The following is a 20,542-nucleotide window of genomic DNA, read 5'->3' as shown; positions in this document are numbered from 1 at the left end:
CGTGTTCCTGCGTACAGTTCCATGGGGCGGGACGTTCTCACATGTGGTAGTGTTGGGTTGACGTGTAGAGCATCGTTTATTATCGCCATCTGGCTGGCCCAATAGTACGTCTGCAATCTTGGTAGACCGATGCCTCCTTCCCAAATTGACCTTTGTAATGTTTGAAGCGCTATTCTTGGGTGTCCGCCTCCCCACAGTAGTTGCCTGAGCACACGATCTATCTCCTGGAACGTCCTGGTCGGTATGTGCAGTGGAGCAGCCTGTAGTACACACAAGTACCGTGGAAGTGTTAGCATCTTGAACAGTGCGGCGCGCCCTAAAAGGGTCAAGGGTAGGGACTTCCAATGTTGCACATCCCTTGTGAACCTTTCCGTGATGGGTTGTAGGTTGTTCATTGTGTAGTCGTCGAGATTTCTTGTGATCTGGACACCCAGATATCGAAACTGTTCATGCGCGACTTTGTATGGGCAGGGCTCCGGGGTCTCGTTTCCTAGGCGATTCAAAGCGAACAATGTAGATTTGGATCGGTTCACCCTCAGGCCACTGAATGTTCCGTATTCCTGCAGTAGCTGTGTTACTATTGGGCATGCTGTTTTACGATGTTGGAAGTATATCAGTAGGTCGTCTGCATATAGTCAGACTCTGTCTTCCCTTTCTGTTCCTCCAGGGATGCCATCCCAAGTTCATGTGTCTCGCAGCCATTGGGCCAGTGGTTCCATGGCCAGTGTGAAAAGGAGGGCCGATAGTGGACAGCCTTGTCGCATCCCTTTCCCTAGTGTGAAGGATCGCGATGTCCAGCCATTCACCTTCACTTCTGCTATCAGTGCCTCATACAGCAGTTGGACCCAGGTTAGGAAACGTTCGCCAATCCCCATTTTACGCATAATCGCCCAGAGCGCCTCCCAGTGGAGAGGTTGTGCTCTTCTGTTGGTGCTTGCAGAAAAACTGACATCTGTGCGTGTCGGGTTTCTGACTATGTTTGGATTGTGTGCACTAGGGTATTGTGTCTGGAGGGGCAATTTCCAATGTCTGAGTTGTTTGCAGCAGTTTGTTCTTTTGGTGGATGTGTGGGTTGTGTGTTTTGTGTATGGTAGGGATGGCCCATTAGGATGTGTGTGGTATGTATGGGGTATGCTGGAGAGGAGCAGGGTGGTTAGTGGTTGGTGGTTAGTACAGTGTGGTTGTTTTATTGTTGGTTCTAGGATCCGTACTGTCACTTGATTGTCTTGGGTTTGCACTGATAGTTGTGGGAGGTGCCGTTTTGTATGCTAGTCTCGGTGAGTTGAATAGCCACGGTTTCAGTCATTTTCCGAAGGTAAGGGGATCTTCTGTCATTCTTATTTCCTTCAGGATTGAGTTCCATAGTTTGGCTATTAGACAGGAGAATGCGGTTCGTGTGAATTTCGTTTTTTCGTAATGTTTAATTTTGATGTTTCCTTTTGATTTGGAGGTCGTTGCTTGATATTAGGTTTCTTCCTGATTGTTAGCTGGTGATTTTGGCTTGGAGGAATTATGCTACTTGTCCATGTAGTGATTTGTGAACAATGAGGAGGGCTTTGAAGTTAATTCAATTTTTTTATGGGAGCCAGTGTGTCATTCACAGGGCTGGTGACATGTGGTATTGTCTGTTTTGTCTCAGGAGTATCCTTGCTGCAGTATTTTGGATGCATTGGAGTTTTTGAATGAAACGTCCTGGAATTCCAAAGGTAGAGGCTGTTCACGTAGTCAATTCTTGATAATACTAAGGAGAGGTTTGTGAGAGTTCTGTGTGGGAAGGAGGGGGAGGGGAGGATTACTCTAATTAGTGTCAGGAGGTAGAAGCATTTCTTTGCTATTCCATTGACTTGTGGTTCTAGTGAGAGTCGGTTGTCCATAAGTATTCCCAGATTTTTTATCATGGCAGATGCTTCCAGTTGGATTCCTATGCCTGGGTGCCAATACAGTTGTGTGTCTGTTAAGTTATCCTCTCAGAGGTTATCATTATTTCTGTTTTGGTCAGGTTTTGTTTGAGATTGTTCATTGTCATCTTAGTGTATATGCCCGTGTGGCATTTGCAGATGACAAAAAGGCTGAACAATTTCTCTGAGCATAATATTCAAATTTAAATACTCTTCTTCTTAATGACTCCTTAGCTTAATGTGTACCTTTTAAAGATCATAACAGTTGGAGAAACTTGTCCCATTACTTACAATCTTAAGATGACACTCACTCTCCAGCAGACAGTACCTTGTCTGCATCACAAGCTATAGGTAGTATGAGAATGATCCTTTACTGGGTTATTCTCCTTTGTACCATTCCTATTCCTGCATGTTCAAATACATCCCTGTACTTCTGCTTTTCAACATCCTTCTCCTTAGAGTCAGTTCTTCTCCTTCCTCTTTATTGCTGTCCTCACCTTTCGTCCCAACATTTCTATTCATTCCAGTCCTTCTCTATCTCCTTTGTCCCAGTCACCTATCTTGTCTTTTCCCCTGTATGGCCACTTCTCTTATTTTCCAGTAAATGTCATTCTCCTTCATCCCAATTCTTCACCTTCATTTTCCCAGTCCACCCCCAACTCTTTCATCTCGGTCCTTCTCATGTGTTCCAGTGCTGTTGCATCTTCTTCATTCCATCTCCTTCTCCATCTCAGTGTACTTCTCATACAACCTAGTACTTTTCCTCCATTGCTGTCCATCTCCTGTATCGCGGTCCTTCTCCTTAATCCCAGTGATTTATTTAATCTGAATCCTTTTCATTCATCACAGTCCTTTTCCTTCACCCAGTTCTTCCTCTTCTTTGTCTCATTTTTAATGCTTCACCCCAGCATATCCGTTCCATTGGCTCTGTCTTGGTAACGGGCCTTTTCATTCATTCCAGTCTTTCTCGGTTCATTCATTTGTCCTAGTTTCTCAGATTCTCCTTCATCCTAGTCCTTTGTCTTTTAACAGTGTTTATTCTCCTTCTCATTTTATTTCTCTTCCATGCCCATTCATTATCTTCATTTCAGCTCTTACCCGACTCCTTCATTTTAGTCCATCGCCTTCTCCTTTGTCCCAGTACATGTTTGTTATCTCAATCATTTGTGCCCCTTCATGTCATGCCTACACACTCATCACTCTCTCACCAGTCTCCTCCCTGCATTGCTCATGGCCCTTCCCTTTCACGTACACCTCGGCGGCGGCAGCGGCTCACCGGAAAATGGTTTGGCTCACCTGGCAATTCAGGTCTGTTACGGCCTTTTCTTCATTGGCGCCTGCCATGGCGTCTTTCCCCTAGCCACCGGCATCGCACAAGAGCATGGAATTCTCCGTGTCATGTGACCAGGAAGAGATCCCTGTTTTTATCACGGGTCACGTGACTCTCGCGTGCGGTTCCACGCTCTTGCATCATGTGATCACATCTTGCATTCAAATAGAGCAAGAGAACGCGGAAGAAACACTTCACAGCTGATTCTGCGGGTCTCTGTTTGGTGTTTGTGCATCTTGTTGAACTCTTGTTACTCTCGACCTTGGAACGCTTCACGGACTGCCTTCGGTTTTTTCCCTTGGATACTTCCGCATCACTCTGCCTTCTGGAACTCGCCCTATTGCATCGTTACACGGATTGGACTTGGATTTCCCTCAGATTGTTGTACTTCTGGCCCTCGACCTTGTTTGTGTATTGGACTACCTACGGATCAAGTCACGCTGTATTTACAACAACTCAGGTGTGTTACAGAGTGTCCTAAAGACTCCTACAGCCTGTTGCTGCCACCGTCTCATTTGAAGTTAGCTGCCCTTCACGCAGAACCCCTCACACAATAGGTAAGCCTTGGTTTGCACCCCAGTTAACCTGTGCATTCGATTTAGCCTTTGTATATCACTTAACCAAATCTTTGCCTTACAGTGGTGCAGGGGTTCTTCCGGCGTTCCCGGTTCCAAGCTGACAACATTCTACACCTGTGGCCTCAAAGATTGCACGAGTAATGGTTTCACTTCTGCTTGTGTGGTACTTGGGGACAGAGGTATTACAAATCTACACAACCATCAAATCATAACACTTCATATCTGTCTTTCCCCTCCTTCCCTCCATCATCACAGAATCTCTTCATTGAAATCCTTCTCCTTTTCACATTCCTTCTCCTTCATTTCAGTTGTTATCCTTTATCTTCATACCTGTCTCTCTCTTTCTTCCTAATGTTTCTCCTTCATCCTAGTACTCTTTTATCGCAGTTCTTCTTCGTCCACACAGTGACTCTCCTTCTCTTTCATCCATGTCCTTCTCCTTCTCCCCAGGCCTTCTCAATCTCTCCTTCTTCAACCAAGCCTTTCTTCTGATTCATCCTAGTCATTCATCACATTCCTAAAATTATAATGTGAATATGTCCTTCTTTTTCGACTAATGCCCAGTGCTTCTTCTCCTTTAAGCACTTTCACTTTTTTTGTCAGTCTTTCTCCTTTATCCCAGTACTTCTCCTTCCCAATCATTTCTCGCTTTCTCTTCATCGTAATGCTCTTCCTTCTCCTTTATCAGATTCCTTCTGCTTCTCACTCACCTTTGTCCATGGCATTCTCCTTCATCTTAGCCCTCTTCTCCATCTCACTTTTCTCCTTCATCTAACTCCTTTTAGTTCTCCTTCTTCCCGGTTCTTCTACTACTCCTTCATCCCAGTCCTTCTTTCCTTAATACCAGTCCTTCTGCTTCAACTCCGTTTTTCTTATTCAAAGGCATTGCCATTCTTCTCCTTTTTCCAACACTGTCTCTTTTACATCAGAATACATCTTATCCTTCACACTAGTCCTTCTACTGGCCAATAATCCTACTTTTTCTCCTTCTCCCAGTACTTCTACTTTTTCGTCATCTAAGCCCTCTCTCTCATTCCCCCCAGAATGTTTCTTTTTTTAATGTGTTCTCCTTTATCCAAGTATTTTCATTTGATAGCGAGCAGTTCCTTTTCAAGGACAGAGTAGTTGCGCTCACTAGAGGTGAGATTCTTAGAAAAGTAAGCGCCTCAGTGTTCCTGGTTGTCAGTAGCCTTCTGGAGAAGCATGGCCACAATTGCTCCATCAGATACATCAGTCTCGAGTATGAATCATCAGGTCTGATCTGGTTGGATGAGAATCGGTGTGGTCGTGAAAAGAGTCTTCAATTTGTTGAAGGCTTGCTTAACCGTCTTATCTATCTTGAATTCTACTCCCTTCTTCAGCAGTGCCGCGATGGGTAGCACAATGTCAGAGAAACCTGGTATGAAGCACCTACAAAAGTTAGCTAGTCCCAGAAATCTCTGGATCTCCTTCACATTCTGTGTTTCGGTCCACTGCAAGATTGCTTCCCCCTTTCCTGGGTCCATTTGGACTACTTCTTTGGACTAAATTAATCTCAAATACGAGACTGAGGGAGCATTGAACTGACATTTCTCAGGTTTCGCATATAACTTGTTTATTCTAAGACGGTGCAATACCTCCTTAACATGTCTTTGATGTTCAGACAGAGTGGTAGAGAAGACCAAAATGTCACCCAAGTAGACTACTATGGATACATACAGAAGGTCAGAAAATATCCCATTGATAAATCTCTGAAATACCACTGGTGAATTCACAAGACCGAATGGCATCACTCTGTACTCATACAAACCTAGGGGTGTTCTGAAAGCCGTCTTCCACTCATCACCCTCCTTGATCCTCAGGAGGTGATAGGCCCCCCTTAGGTCTAATTTGGTGATTACAGTTGAACCCTGGACTGCTTCTAATATGTCTTGTGTCGGGGCACGGGAAAGCAGTCTGTTACTGTAATCTGATTAAGACCGCAGTGATCTATGAAGGGTCTTAACTCTGTAGTCCCTGTCTTTGATATAAAGAAAAGTGAAGCCCCCCCGAGGATCTTGATTCCTGGATAAGACCGTTCTTCGTGTTGGCCACCAGGTAGTCCTTGAGGGCTTGTCGCTCAGGCAGAGACAGCAGAGAAATGTGTTCGAAAGGCACTGCAGTGTTAGGTTAGTGGTGTATGGCACAGTCTTCTGGCCTATATGGAGGTAGAAGCCTGGGAACCAAATTTTCGAAGACCTCAGAGTGCTGCTGGTAATAAAGTGGAACCATTGAGACGGTAAGGTTCATCTGAGTTACTGCTTCTCCCTTCTGGACTTCCCTCCTAGAAACACGTAGACAGCTTTGGTGGCAGGAAGACGATTTGAAACTTAAGGTGTTGAGTGCCCAATCAATCATGGGATTATGCCTCCGGAGCCATGGAATCCTCAGGATAATGGGTAAATGAGCAGCCCTGATGATGTCAAATACCTGGTCTTCTTCATAGCCTCCTAAGCACATGTGTATGGGTGAAGTCTCCATGACGATGGGACCAGACGACAAGGGCGTACCATCTACGCCTTCCATTGGAATAGGCTTTTGTTTGACTAGTAGGGTAATCCTTGGTCCTTGGCCCAATTAACATCGACAGAATTGCCAGCAGCGCCACGATCTAGCATGGCTAGGACCTCTACAGTTCTTTCTGAGGTAATCTGTAGATGTATCAGGAAGACCATCAGTTGGGTGTCATCCTTTGTCTCTAATGCTTGAGTGTGGTTGCAGGGATTGCTTCTTTGTCCCCCGATATCGCCCCTGCATAAGATCAGGGGGGAGCATTTCCTTTACGCCTCGGAGGCACCTCTGGACAGTTCCGTAGTATGTGATTGGAGGAGCCAAAATACATTCAGAGACCTGCCTCATGGCGCCTTCTGCGTTCCTCTTGGGTTATGGGTTCCTGAGCTGCTCCTATTTGCATGGGTTCCTCTGTAGCTAGGTTCTCCTTTGGCATAGGTATGAGGTCGCTCAACGGAGAGAGTGTTTGATATCTTCATCTTTCCTTACGACGCTCCAACATCCGGTATTCAATCTGTAGAGTCAAAGTGACCAACGCTGGGAAAGTAACTGGACGAGCTACCCTTGCCAACTCGTCCTTCAGGTCCTCATGTAGACCCCGCCTAAACAAGGTCTGCTGGGCTGAGTCAGGCCACTCAGCTTCGACCGCCAGTCTCTGGAAACGAGATACGTAAGACTGGACGTCCATGGTTCCTTGGCGTAGGTCTAACATGGCCTCATAAAAGGAATATAACACCTCTGGTCTATCAAACCTTGTCTTGAAAGCTTGAGTAAATTGTGCAAAGTCACCCAAGGTCGGGTCGTTGTTGGTAACCAGTGGGGTTGCCCAGGGCAAAGCATTACCCACGAGGGTTGATATCAAGCACCCTACACTGGCCCTATCTGTTTCGTAAGCTTGTGGCCTGGAAGTAAAATAGACCAAACAAGCATTCAAAAATTCCTTCAGAGACTTCGGGTTGCCGTCATATTTTCCAAAGGGTAGAAGTAAAGGAGGGAGATGCCCTTCTGCCTTCATCTCGGGTAACTACTTGTTGGCATAGTGCTATGTTCTCTGCGCGGATTGATTGTACTTCTGCAGTTAGGCCTTGTTGTTTCCTGCCCCATATGTCCCCCTTAATCTATGTCTCTGCCTCTCTTTCTCTCTTGTATGTTTTTGTGCTGTTCCCTTCTACTTGCTGGAGAGTGTGTTGCCAGTTGGGTTGTAAATGGCGAAACAGAATGAAAAGAAGGAATGAAAGCCTGCATGAGCTTGTATAAGGAGGCTGGTTGCTGAAAGCATACACAGTGATGCACCTAGATGCATTTCCTTCTGTTATATCAAAACGTCCACTCCTAAGTCTGCATATGGATCTGTGTGAGTGATTTCTGCATTTTGCAACTGGGGCCTTGCCTAGTTGGAGGGTGTGCTATATTCCAGGAACCTAATCGCTCTGCGTATAATTGTGAACATTGCATGAAAGTGCAGCTGTTCCAGTTGTCTTGGAGTTAAACGGGGCAGCATGAATTCTATTAAAAAATTCCTCATCCAGAAATGAACATTTGGCTTTCATGCTGTAGACCCTTCCTTACAACAATTGTGACAATCAGGGTGGCAAGACAATTGATGCCTGCGTTTCGTGGGGCTGGTTCTTGGCACAACATATGGTTTTCTATCTAAGGGGATAGTATCCAGCAGTAGGCACCCTCTTACACATGGTATCACATATTCAAAGCTGTGTTATATTTTGGAGTGGTAATACACTGTTAGGGGTTCCACCATTCTGTTAGGCATTGTTTACATCCTTCCTTCATGTGGGATTGCAGGCTTGTTTTCATATTATTGACGCTGACATGCTGTATTTTAGAGATATCAAAAGCAATGTATATGCCTCCGCAGCAGGGGTTGTAAGATCCAACCTGCGAGCCTCAGCTGCTTATTTAAAATCGGAAAAAGTATTTTATTACCCAGCAGAAGGTAACAGCTCATGTAAGCAGTGTCACATGATGAGTTGCCCTTCAATTGGCATGTTAATTAGCAGGGCCACTTCTTTATGGGTCCAACATAAATGTATACCAATAAATGTAAAATGTGATAAAAAATGGAAAATCTGTAACTATTGGCTTTGCCGATGCTTGCTTTTTTTCATAAGCAATAGCCTTCATGAACTGTGTGGAGAACAGCTATGCTTCGATGAGAAAATAAACAGTGAACCTTTGAAATCAGACCGTGACCGTTTGAAAGAAGAATATGACAGGGTGAAATGTTCCTTACCTGGATAACACGTCTTGCACAACAGAGAGGGAAGTGTTGAGGTGATATAGATTGTGGACAATTTCAATCTTTCATTTTTAAAGGAGCTGTGTGCATGCAAGTGAAGCTAGAACTTTGTAGCATGTGTTTACCCCACGCTGGAGTGCTGCACAGTATCCAGTGAGATATTCACAAATGTAAGTTTAGCACATAGACCAATTTGTCATAATGTTTGTAGGTTTCGGAATGTCGTTAACATTAATAGTTATAAAGAATGAATATAGAATGGAGAACCCTAATGTCATCATTAATAATGAACCCTTAAAACGTTCACACATACTAAAACTAGAGAAGATACATCAACAATTGACCAACACTCTTTCCATACAATGTTATGCACGGAGAATGTAATTTTGAGTTGATTATGTGCCATTGAATTTTTTTTTTTATTAACTGTTTCCGTAGTTTTGTCAATAGTGCGGTTGTACAGAAAACAGTTTAATAAACAATAGGATGAGGCACGGGCGGGGGAGTGGGCAGAACTCAAGGTTTTGTGTTGTTGCCCACATTATCTGTATGCCTCCTTTACCATGGCTATATGCCTCCCTTGTCCATGTCCTATACCACTGTTGCATTCATACAACATAGGTGTGGACAAGGGACACTGGAATGTAGAGGTCATAGACAACATACATGTGTAGATCAGCACTTATCAATAACAATGTTAATTTCTCCGTTGGGTTTTAGTGACATCATAGACATGTAGAACTTTATTTTTAATATCTATAGGTTTTCCCACACCACACGGGTAGTATATATTGCCATTGCTTTTAGTTTACCTATCTACAGATCTTTGTGTCTTTGGAGTCGCACATGTGCCCCTATCTTGCAGCACATGATTATATAGTAAGATGTGCAACTGGAGATCATATTAGTTCATGTGGGTTTTCCAAGCATGCTTTGTACAAATTATTTCCTGACATAAGAGCCATTATTTGATTCTGCATTTATGATTTTCAAAATTACTATATTTTTTTTTATTTATAATTACATACAGAATATCAAATCCTAAAATGTGGCCTTTTGCATTCTGTCCTTCTTCCTAGGGTGATTCTGGTGGACCTCTTGTCTGCAATGGCGAGCTTGCAGGGATTGTTTCCTGGGGGAATGTTCCATGTGGTTTTCCGCATATCCCGGGCATCTACACCAAGATTTGCCAGTACCTCAACTGGATCAATGAGAAAATAGCTGGAACTTGTGAGAAATAGCAACTGATGTATACACTCCCTTTTCCATACTCCATCCAAAGAGTTCCTGCTAGCCATAATATCCAATAAATCAGTGGTTAAAAATGCATTTGTCTGATGGTATGGTTCCATATTGATGCACAGCTCCCTTTTTTACATCAGAGATTTGTCCTGTCCTATAATTGGGTAAGCAATAAGTCATGTTTTTGAGATTTACTATCAGGCTCTCCAGTCAATTGTGGCCATTTTCACAGTACATCCGGAACACAGCGTCAATAAACAGCATATATTTGTCTATCCCTAAGCATGTTCAAAGAGATTTCATGCCTTTGTTTTGTTTTGCATCTTTTTTAAATGCCTTACCTTAATGCAAAGTTATTCTATAAGGCTCGCACTTGCCTCCGTTTTCAATAGGCAAAAATGAAACTAAATAATGCATACCGAAGCACACTGTTTTTCTTGCAGTTTTTTCTTAAACATGTTTTTAAAAATGAGTTCAAGATATCAGAAAACTATTTTTGGACACTGTTGTCTACCAAATCATGTTTTCGCTGTCATCAGAATTTTTCTCAGTTACACTACGTTGTATATGCATTTTGTAAAATCATTCTACTTTGTTATTCTAAAGTAAATATGGATTGTAAACTTCAGTGTGCATCAGATTGTTATTGCTTCATGAAAAGTTTAATTGCCCTTTGGGCATAGTGTCGTCCTCAACAGGCATCGCCTGGCTATATTATACTCGTGCAGCTCTATTATGACAGATGTATTACTTTGAGGGAGAAATCAGTCACAGTCGTTTATTCTTATAATGGCTAAGAGAGGCAATTGGCTTGCAAGTGAGAGAATGCATCGTAGTAATCCTTTAAATCCCATGTAGGTAACCTAAGCCCACCTTCAAGCCAAAGCCTATTTATGCCTCTAAAGTGACATGGTCACAGAACATTCGAGAACAACCTCCTTGGCATTCTAGGACATTCATTCCACATCTGTCAGGGCAGTAACCCTAATGAAATATCCAGGTGCCTGTAATTTCTGTTCTTGAATGAATATGACACGATTCCAGTGTGACTTAACCTTTAAGGTGGTTGGGAATACTTCCGGTAAAGTCCTTCCAGTTCTGCCGAATCAGCCAAGTGGTGTGATTCTACTGTGATAGATGAAAACTCTTAACTTCTCATTCTTCTGAACAACTTTGACATCACCTTATATGGAAGTATATTGAAAAGACAATAAATAACAAAACAGTGCATCAATAATTAACACAACATACAAACAGTACAATAATACAAATATATTTCCTTTTTGCCCATCATGTCAGTACAGAAATAAAGACATGTATGTTCCATGTACCCAACCATCTAAGACTTAAAAATAATCATTTGGGCAGTGGAGGAAAAATCAACTCACTGGAGAGTAAAAAAAAACACTTCAAAGGTGTCTTTTGTATTCTAATGTACTGTACTACAAATAATGTAACATTAACTCTAATTTAATTGGAAAAGTTTGTAAATATTTAACACAACTCTGTTAGTACACCACAACTTTCAAAACAGCAAAAAAGTAACATATGAAATTGGATGGTACATCAAATAACATAGCATGAAAAACGGATTTAATAATGTACATATCTATTACACTTCTCCATAGTCTATACTCCTAAATAATCAAATGTAAAACATGACATTAAAATGTGTTTTGAAAATTCAAATAAATCAAAAATATATATATTTTTAAATCCCTCTAAGTTTCTTTTCTGACATACAGAGATATTGTAAGTATAGGTAGTATGGATAATATTAAATTAATAATTATCTATCAAACCTTTGTTACATGTATTATCAATAAGAACATTATAACATAAGAAGAACAAAACAACTAGATGAATACTAAATACAGAACATGTCCACAGACACGTTTTATGATTATTTTCCAACCCTATAAAGGAAAACTTTGACAGGTACATTAAATGGTGTTATACATTTTATGGAATTCTGTAAAATCCACCAGAGCAGGCTGCATTACTTCTGGAGTCGTTGACACAACAGAACCGCATCCCACTACTATAATTCAGTAGAATGTAACAGCATAAAGTATGTATTATATACAATGATACAAAAGTACTTCTTTTGATAATACTGACACTTCATGAATTCCTATAATAAACTGTTATCACCTTTCAAAACAAACAATTTGTACAATCAATATACTATTTTTGCAAAGAAGGTCTGCTATTATTTAACACATTGACCTAAATATTAAACTAGCTCCAGAAATAACATAGCAAGGACAACATCACACCATGCAACCTAAATGTCCATTGGAAACATTAATACACATATGAATTTGTACACCAAATGTTTATGTACAAAAAGAGAAACAAATGATTTCAGATTGCTAGTACTATATGTACTAATCAAATGTACCAAAAATGACCAGTATAAAATATTTACCTGTTTGAAAGTAATTACTCCTTTTATGCATGCAATGTAATATGCTTACAGACGACTACCTAATTACATTACAATCTAATGCGTGTCAAAATTAAGTAGTAAGTATTCTTTTGATATCTACAAAATCTAGGCTTGAAACAAACAGAAGAATCGTTGCAGACAGGCCGCTTTGTTTCTCATCTCGGCCAACAGATAAAATGGCCACTGTGAATGCTTACTCCTTTGTGGAAAATAATTCCACAGTTTCAAATGTTTTTTGTGATATTTAAACTGGACTATGTACAAACCTCAAAATGTTAGTATTAATGTTTGTACCATCATCTCTAGATTGGTGCAACAAAAGTATCAAATACTTTTGACACTGCACATTTCTTAATGTAGAGTTATAGTAAGCACCCCATTGACCACAGCCCATGTCCGGAATGAAACACTAACTCGGTTGGGTACTGAGAGGTACACAAACCACTCAAATGGTTCAGAGTCCACAATTTGACAATGACAACCGGAACCGGAACAAACATGTAACCACTCATTTGTCAAACCGACAAAAGAGCCACCAGGAACATGTTTATTTTGCAGAACCTCAAGGATCTCATGTGCATCTTGTTGAGAGGTCTCAGAAAGATATGAACGTTGACTTGCAGTTACAACCACATGACAGATTGAAGATACACAATGCACATCCTGTGGAGCTGATTTAATCAGTGGTTCCAAAGTGGGTAAATCCTGAGAGAGGATATTGTCTGCATGATTTCATACACTTTCCATTAACATTGTCATCTGAAAGATCAATGTCAAAGTTGAATTGCAATAGCATTCAACTCTGTTGTGTTACTGAAAGACAATTCAGTGAATACATGGACATAAACAGTACTATTCTCTTCCTTCACCATTATTTGGTTTTTCAAAGGGACAATTTTGCTTGTTTCTCTTTCGGTAACACTATCTGTCCTCTTTACTTTACAACTAGCCCTCACAGGAATTAGCAGTGCAACCACATGAGGAGCATACTGTACATTCAGGCGGTTATATTCTACAACACAATCCACATCAGCAGCAACTTAACACTCCTCAAATGCTAATAAATATAAGCCTTGCAAACTTCACTCATGAGACAATATCACATATGACATGCCTTCCTTAAAGCCAGGCAGCCCAACATCTACCAGTGCAACATCTAAAGCTAAACATTGAGATTTGTGCACTGTGATGGTGTAAGCAGAGCATAGAGGAAACTGTGACCTTGAAAAGTTGAAACCATGCAGAAGTCCTCCTTACCAACTGCGGTACTTTAATGTAGTCAAACTGCACATTAGTGAAAAAGCACTCTGAGAATGGGGCACAAATCAGCTACTTTTCCCATTGCACCATTAACAAGTCCTATCACCACATTCAAGTTATGACTCAACATAACTCAGCATTTGACACACAATTTGCAATTTAATTCTTATCCTGCTGTTTGTGATATTGACTTTTCCTAATCAACCAGATGTGTCTTTGCTTTTCTGTTTAATTCTAATGGTATTGCATGAACTTTCAAAACATCTACACATTTTATTTCTACAATGTATTCATGATCACCCAGGACACTCGCAATGCCTGATTGTGTGCGTCCACTCGCACACTAGGTCTCGTGTGCTCCCTCTCATCTTAGGCTGCGCGTGTTCCCTCGTGATCCTAGATTGCGTGTCCTCCCTTGTGCCCAGGGTCGCATGCATTCCCTTGCAATCCTTTATTGCATGTGCTCCCTTGCATCCTGGGCCATGTGAGTTGCCTCGCAATCCCTGAAGGCGTGCGCTCACTCGCACCCTAGGCCTCGAGTGCTCCCTCTCATCTTAGGCAGTGCGTGGGCCCTCGTGATCCAATATTGTGTGTGCTCATCTGCAACTCTAGGCCGGTCTTCTCCACTTGGCCGCGTGCCCTCTGCATCCCCTGCGGCCCCTCTCCTTCCCCTTTCCTAGCCCCTTCCCCTGACTTATTGTGTACTTTCTGTGATTGTTCTCCATGGTTGTTGCAGTCTTCTCCCCTAGGTTCCCTTGGTAATTTGCTCTTTTTTGTGTTTTTTCTATCTATTGTTGTTTGTTATATAGGACTGCCTGCACCCCAGTGGTTCATTCTCTTCTAGGTTCCCTGGTCAATTGTTCTGTTTTTGATGTTATTGATTCTCCTTGGTTGTTTCTTACATTTTTTTTGCCTGCATGCCTGCTTTTCATTTTTTCTTCTAGGTTCCCCGGTTGATTTTCTGTTTTTTTGGCGTTTTGGTTTTCCCATGGTTGTTGCCTTACACTGTATTGCCTTCATCCCTGCTGTGTCCATTCTAACTTCTAGGTTCCATCGGCAGCTGATTTTGTCTATATATTGTATCAGTGTTTTGGTCATTGTTCTGTCTGCTGTGTGCCCTTCCTCCTCTGTGTCCCCCGTCCTAGTGTTTCCCCTCGCCTGCCTGCTGCCTAGCTCAAGTCCCCAACCCCTCACTCTACACTATCTGTTTCCCCCCTCACTTTGCCCTCCAAACCCTCTGTGGTGCTCTCTGTCTCTCCTATCTTCTCTAACTGCTTCTCTATATCTCTTTCTATCCTTCTCACTAAGTCTGGTAGCAGGAAGTTCAAAAGGGATATCCTGGTCTCCAACCCAGGCCTCCCTATTGCTGATACCTACACTAGTGCTTCCTCCAGACAGACCCTTACCGACATCCTCTTTGTCATTCCCTCTCCACGCCTATGGACCCCCATATGGTCTCTGTTCGCTCTCCTTTTTCCTCTTTACCCATTAATGGTGGCATTCGATGGGAGGCCCTCCTGGCCCCCCTCCATTCCTCCAAGACCATCATTAATGTTTACCTAAATGTCACTGTCTTGGTTCATGGCCCTCAGGCCAACTTCCTCCTTTTTGATAGATGCTTCCTGCGCCTTATCAACTTCATTGTCCCTTCTTTCCCCTCTCTGGCTCCTCTGCCTCCTCTGCCTCCTCCATTCTGTGCCACCTCTACGGCTGCCTCTGCTGCTTCTCCAGCCACCCAGTTGCCTCCTTCCTCCGCCACCCCTCTGGCACCCACCTCCTCCTTGGCTACCTTGCCCTTTCCTCCTTCCTCCTCTGCCCATCCCCAGGCACTTTCACCACTTCCATAGGGCATATCTCTGACCTCTACCTCTCCACAGAAGTCCTTCAAAGGGGTAACCTGCTCCACATTGCTACTCTCAACTTTCACTCAGCTGTCAAACACTCCTCTGACATCTGCCGTCTCCTGGAAGAATTTGATCTGGATATTCTCGGTCTGACTGAGCCGTGGTTCACGGCCAGCTCTGTCACAAGCTTTGGAACTCTCCCTCCTGATGGCTACTATATCCTTTCTGCGTCCAGAACCAAACATCCCACAACTTATCCAGACCAGGACTGGAAGACTTGTCCTTAGCCTCAAGCACAGGGATCATATCTCTCCAGCTCTGAAATATCTTCATTGGCTCCCAGTGGTGGCAAGGATCACGTTCAAGACCCTCTGCATTGTCCACAAGGCTTTCTGGGGCCTGGGACCACACTACCTCCAATTCTCTCTTCCTAAGTATCGCCCATCTCGAGCTCTCCGATCATCCACCACCAACTCTCTGACGGTCAGTCGCTTTTCCAAGCAGAGAGTTGGGGGTAGATCTCTTTCTTCGGCTGGGGCTCCCTCTGGAAGAGCCTCCATGCCTCTCTCAAACTTGAGCAAAACCATCTCCGGGTTCAGGAAGCAACTCAAGACCTTTCTCTTCGCTTCCACTTTCTCTGTTCTTTCCCCTGCTGATGACCTGTCTACTCCACGCACTGGTCACCTGGTCACCCTCTGAAATTGGGTCGAGGTCCCTGCCTGTCCAGTTGCACCTCACACTTCCTCTTGGCTCCCCCAGCACTTGGGGTCTGTATCTGTAACCATACAGGCCCCTTTCCCTGCACTTATGAGCCACCAGTTGGCTGCACTTTTTGATTACCTGCACTAAGACACCCGCTGGCTGCACTTCTGATTACCTGCACTTCTCCACCCCCTTTGCGCTTCTCCTCTTCCCCTTCCCTGTGCTTGCACGATCTGAATGACACAAGGCCTAGTAAGAAATTTGTTTGGTCCTCCCTCTCTTTCCCCCTCCTTGTCTTGTGGCACCTAGAAACACTTGTGTACAGACGCGATATTAATTCCATATCATATCATATCACTTGGCATCATTAGTTGAATCGATCACATTCTGCAATAGTAGAGAACAAGCAAACACATTCTATTTCCCTTTGTCAGAAATCCAAAATAACCTCAGAAGCAATGCATCCTTTGTGGTCTATGTTAGAAATTAGCCTACTTCCTAATGCTTTGTGTGCATCATCGGTCAACACTCCTACACCGACATCTTTTACGATATCTGCTTGCTCAAAATCTTCAGATTGTCTCGTGTTCAGAGTCAGTTAATGATATTGGAAATATTACAACAGGTGCAGGATCTTAAAAACAGACTGACCTTTGGCTTGAGTTAACTGCAGGAGATCCCCAAAAACAAACATGTGTTTTCCACCTAGCAGTTCCTTGTTGTCTGTCTTCAGCACCTACTGCATTTTCAAATGCACGAAAGCAAGCATGAGATTGGACACCATGCTAACTTCATCAACAATGAGAACGTTCATTTTGTCGAGAATACTGTCAACTTCAAGAGCAGCTTCGTCAGAGATTGTATTGAATTCCAGCTTGTTGTTGCGTTCAACAGGTAACATCAAGTGGTGCAGAGTACCTCTTCTGTTAAATGCTTCCAATCCAGTCGGAGCAGTCACAACACACGATAGAGAATAGCTGGTCTTTTCCTGGACAAAGTCTGTCATGGTATGAATTAAGACAGTTTTACCTGTTCCAGCTTGTCCACTTACGTATATCTACAAAGGAAATAGGTGACGCACTTAAGTATGATGAGCTGCTAACATGCATATGTGATAGAATGTACTAGAACATTTATCTTCATTTAAACATGCTGAAGAGTGGCCCTGTAAGCCAGTGCATTTTCTTAATTCACAAGGATCCACAGATTTAAACATTCTACTTTGCTTGCTCTCACTTTTGCTTGTGTGGAAACGAGTAAGAAATGATCTCAACATTGTTTAAGTTTGCTGTGAAATATTGCACATTGAAGAACACTTCCATTTTAGACCAGACTTCACTTTGGAAGCATTTGAAATACCTACAAGATATTAATGTATACGCATGCACTGCTTCTCAGTTTCTACTTCACTAAAAATACCATCTCGAGATTCATACACTCAACCAAGCTTAATGAATGCTATAGTTATTGTACTGTACGCAGTAAAAGGGTGGCTTTTGGGAGCCGGGGGAGACTCTGAGGGCCTGATTCATGGACGTGTTTTATAATGGCGCAATCCCATAGGAAAACGTTCCATGAATCAGGCCCTGAAGATCAGCTGCTGTGTGGCCACGTGCCCTCCCATATTTAACTGCAAGCTCCTGCCCGGAGTGGCGAAGCCCAGTGGAAAAGGGCGGCTGTTGTGAGCGCCGGAGACTCTGGAGATCAGCTGTTGTGTGGCCACGCCCCCTCCCACATTTACCTTCAAACTCCTGCCCAGAGCTGCGAAGTCTGGTGGAAAAGGTTGCTGTTGGGAGTCACAGGCTGTTAGGAGCAGATGGCTGCTTGAGTCGTGCATTAACTGCGAGCCTTCTTTGCTTACTACCTGCTCACTTTGCTTGTTAAGATATTTCCTGCTGGTTAACCAAGGAAGTTCTGGGTGAATAGGGGGTTACTTACTCTCACCGGCACATTGACTAGTGACCCCAGTGTGCTTCACTACAGTCTAGCACAACATTTGGAAAATTCTGGGCATAACCAAAGGCAGTAGCTGAGCACAAGAAAACATAAGAAAGTGGCAGGGGTCTAGGTGGGCACTTCTTTCCTCTTTCCCGGCCCCTGCTTTTTTCTGCCTGGTTCCACAAATGAGTGATCATTGAACAGTGGGCCTGGGAGCCAGGACGGTCATGATGGACCTTTCTTGACAAGGCACTCATACCACCCATTAACAGCATTAACAGCACAGGCACAGAACTACTGACGTGCAGGGAAGTGCCAGTTTGTTTTGAACACAACCCTTTGCGCCATCAACTTGATCTGAACTTCAACTTGATCTGAACTGCTAATGTGTCATGAGAAGCTTGGGGGGGGGGAGACGGACTATGGGGGACTCCTAAGCTAGTCGAGTATTCCTTGCGACTGATTGATTAACATTTCAATTTCTGACTGAGTGATCGATAGACTTTTAAATTCTTTTTTACAATTGATGGTTTTGTTGTTTTAATATCTGCGCTTCCTTTATAGCAAAAGGTTTGCTGTGTAGTGCTAACCATGTATCTGGGCGTGACCTAGTGTAATCCTAATAACTATAGGGGTTGTCCAGAAAACCAGGAGAGACAGGGGCGGTAGGGAGTGCATAATCAGGGGCCATGAGTAATATATAAGTTATCCTTCATGTCAAAAAATGAAGGCTATTGGTTCCATTACTCAACCGGACAAATCCACGCGAGTTTACAAAATGTTTAAACCCATTAATGAAGTGAACGTGTTGATAACAGAAATCCAGGTCTTGTTGGAGGATATTTTGGACCCAAACTTGTCTGACAGTATATCAAAAATGTGAGTTTTCATAGTGTCAATGCAGCTTATGTTGTTAACATTTTCACCCAAAGTTAAGTGAGTAACCATGCAGGTTTAAATTGTGTTGTCCTGGGAAGAAACACAGATTTTATTGATGCATTGTCGACTACCCACGAAGCCCGCTTACAAAGGCTCAGTCAAGGGCCCTACGAGAGACCCATTGGGAGACTATGAAGTGGGGAAGCAGGCCGGACAAGAACGGGGAAGAAGATTCATCTTGCCAGCATCTTCCGCTCAGGGAGAGGGTCGCAGGGAAGGAAAGATAGCTGGGAACATAATTGAATTACATCCCCCAAACACGCCTGGTTGCAGTAATCCATCTAAAAATACTTTCCAGGCTAGCCCCCCTAAGGAGGCTAGAGATCAGTCTATCTCTCCAATTCATCTTCCCACAGTGGCTCCCAGTAAAACAGCGCATCATCTTCAAAACAATGTGCATAACGCACAGGGCAATCAGCGGACAAGGAGCAGAATTCCTACAAAAGAAAATAACAATCTACAAGCCAACGAGACCGCTCAGGTCAACCAATGAAATCCGACTGGAACAAAAACCTTACATCAAGAAGAAACTCGGAGGAACCGCTTTCTACCACCTAGCCGCGAAAACCTGGAACAGCATCCCAAAAATAATAAGGAACACCAAAGATCACCTCAAATTCAGAAAATTACTAAAAACCTGGCTCTTCAAAACCAGAGACTAAAACCGAAACAACAATAAGACAAATGACTCAACAAAAAGGACCTTGACACAGGGGTCCACCTGCGAGACCCAGGGAGACGGAGGCAACGACTCCAGCCAACCCTCACCATCCCCCATCACCCGTACAGCCACAACTAGGTACCACGAGCTGTGGAACGGACAAGACACAACTAATCACCACACAAACGGAAGTATGGACACTAGCAGCTGCGCTAGTCATGTGGGGGGGTGAGGAGCATGCAAAGTTATTAAGGGAGCGGGCGGAGGGGACAGCTAAATCCTCAAACGGCCTCGAATGGAGAAAAAAAAAGAAAACGAGCACGTACCTCCTGAGGCACAGGGTGTACAAGCATCCCGTCGTGTAAGATTACACGAGCCCAACCGGCTCAATCCAGGATAGAGATGCCAACTAACCAATACCACTAACAACTTCCTTCTCTGCATACACCCCTCAAACTCCAAACCAAACACAACCACAAACCTCCAGCACAGCAAACCGCACGAACTTCACTACACTGCAACAACAAAACAAAAACACACATAGACTCGCACATCAGCACACGACGACTACCGGCCGCATACACCCCAGGCCCAGCCGACGGAACCACCGGGCTGAGGCTGCCAACAGCACATCACTGCAATCTTGCACTTTTCCAGCCTCCACCCACTAACCCACCCCTCCCTCCCTCTTTCAGAGCCGCCAGAGCGCCAGGGGAACACTCCGGTGGTGATAGTGCGCGGTACAAATGACCTTTAACATTAACATTAACATTAACATATGATGCCCACATTGTAATCAGCCCGAATGTTTGCACTTCAAATAGCTTTGCCCCTTTGAGTGATACAACATTGGGAGAAACAGTAATGAGTGGGCCGGGGCACAGGACAAAGGGCGCTCATTTGTCACGTGCC

The 20,542-nt window shown here is 43.5% G+C and overlaps 1 protein-coding gene across 1 annotated transcript in view; it reads left to right on the top strand.

Annotated features, from left to right (window-relative positions):
* The window catches only part of LOC138537374 (trypsin-like), a 407,565-nt gene extending 397,103 nt beyond the window's left edge, over positions 1-10,462 (top strand). The window contains exon 5 of the mRNA XM_069641453.1: positions 9,672-10,462. Coding sequence (XP_069497554.1) covers positions 9,672-9,833 — 162 coding nt within the window. The 3' untranslated portion in view covers positions 9,834-10,462. The remainder of the gene's footprint in view (positions 1-9,671) is intronic.
* The last annotated feature ends 10,080 nt before the right edge of the window (positions 10,463-20,542 follow it).

Source organism: Ambystoma mexicanum, chromosome 1p (assembly GCF_040938575.1).
Source record: "Ambystoma mexicanum isolate Mex_15411 chromosome 1p, UKY_AmexF1_1, whole genome shotgun sequence".
Classification (NCBI taxonomy): Eukaryota; Metazoa; Chordata; class Amphibia; order Caudata; family Ambystomatidae; genus Ambystoma; species Ambystoma mexicanum.
Note: the sequence above shows the minus strand (reverse complement) of the source record. Positions and strands in the feature narration are given on the sequence as shown.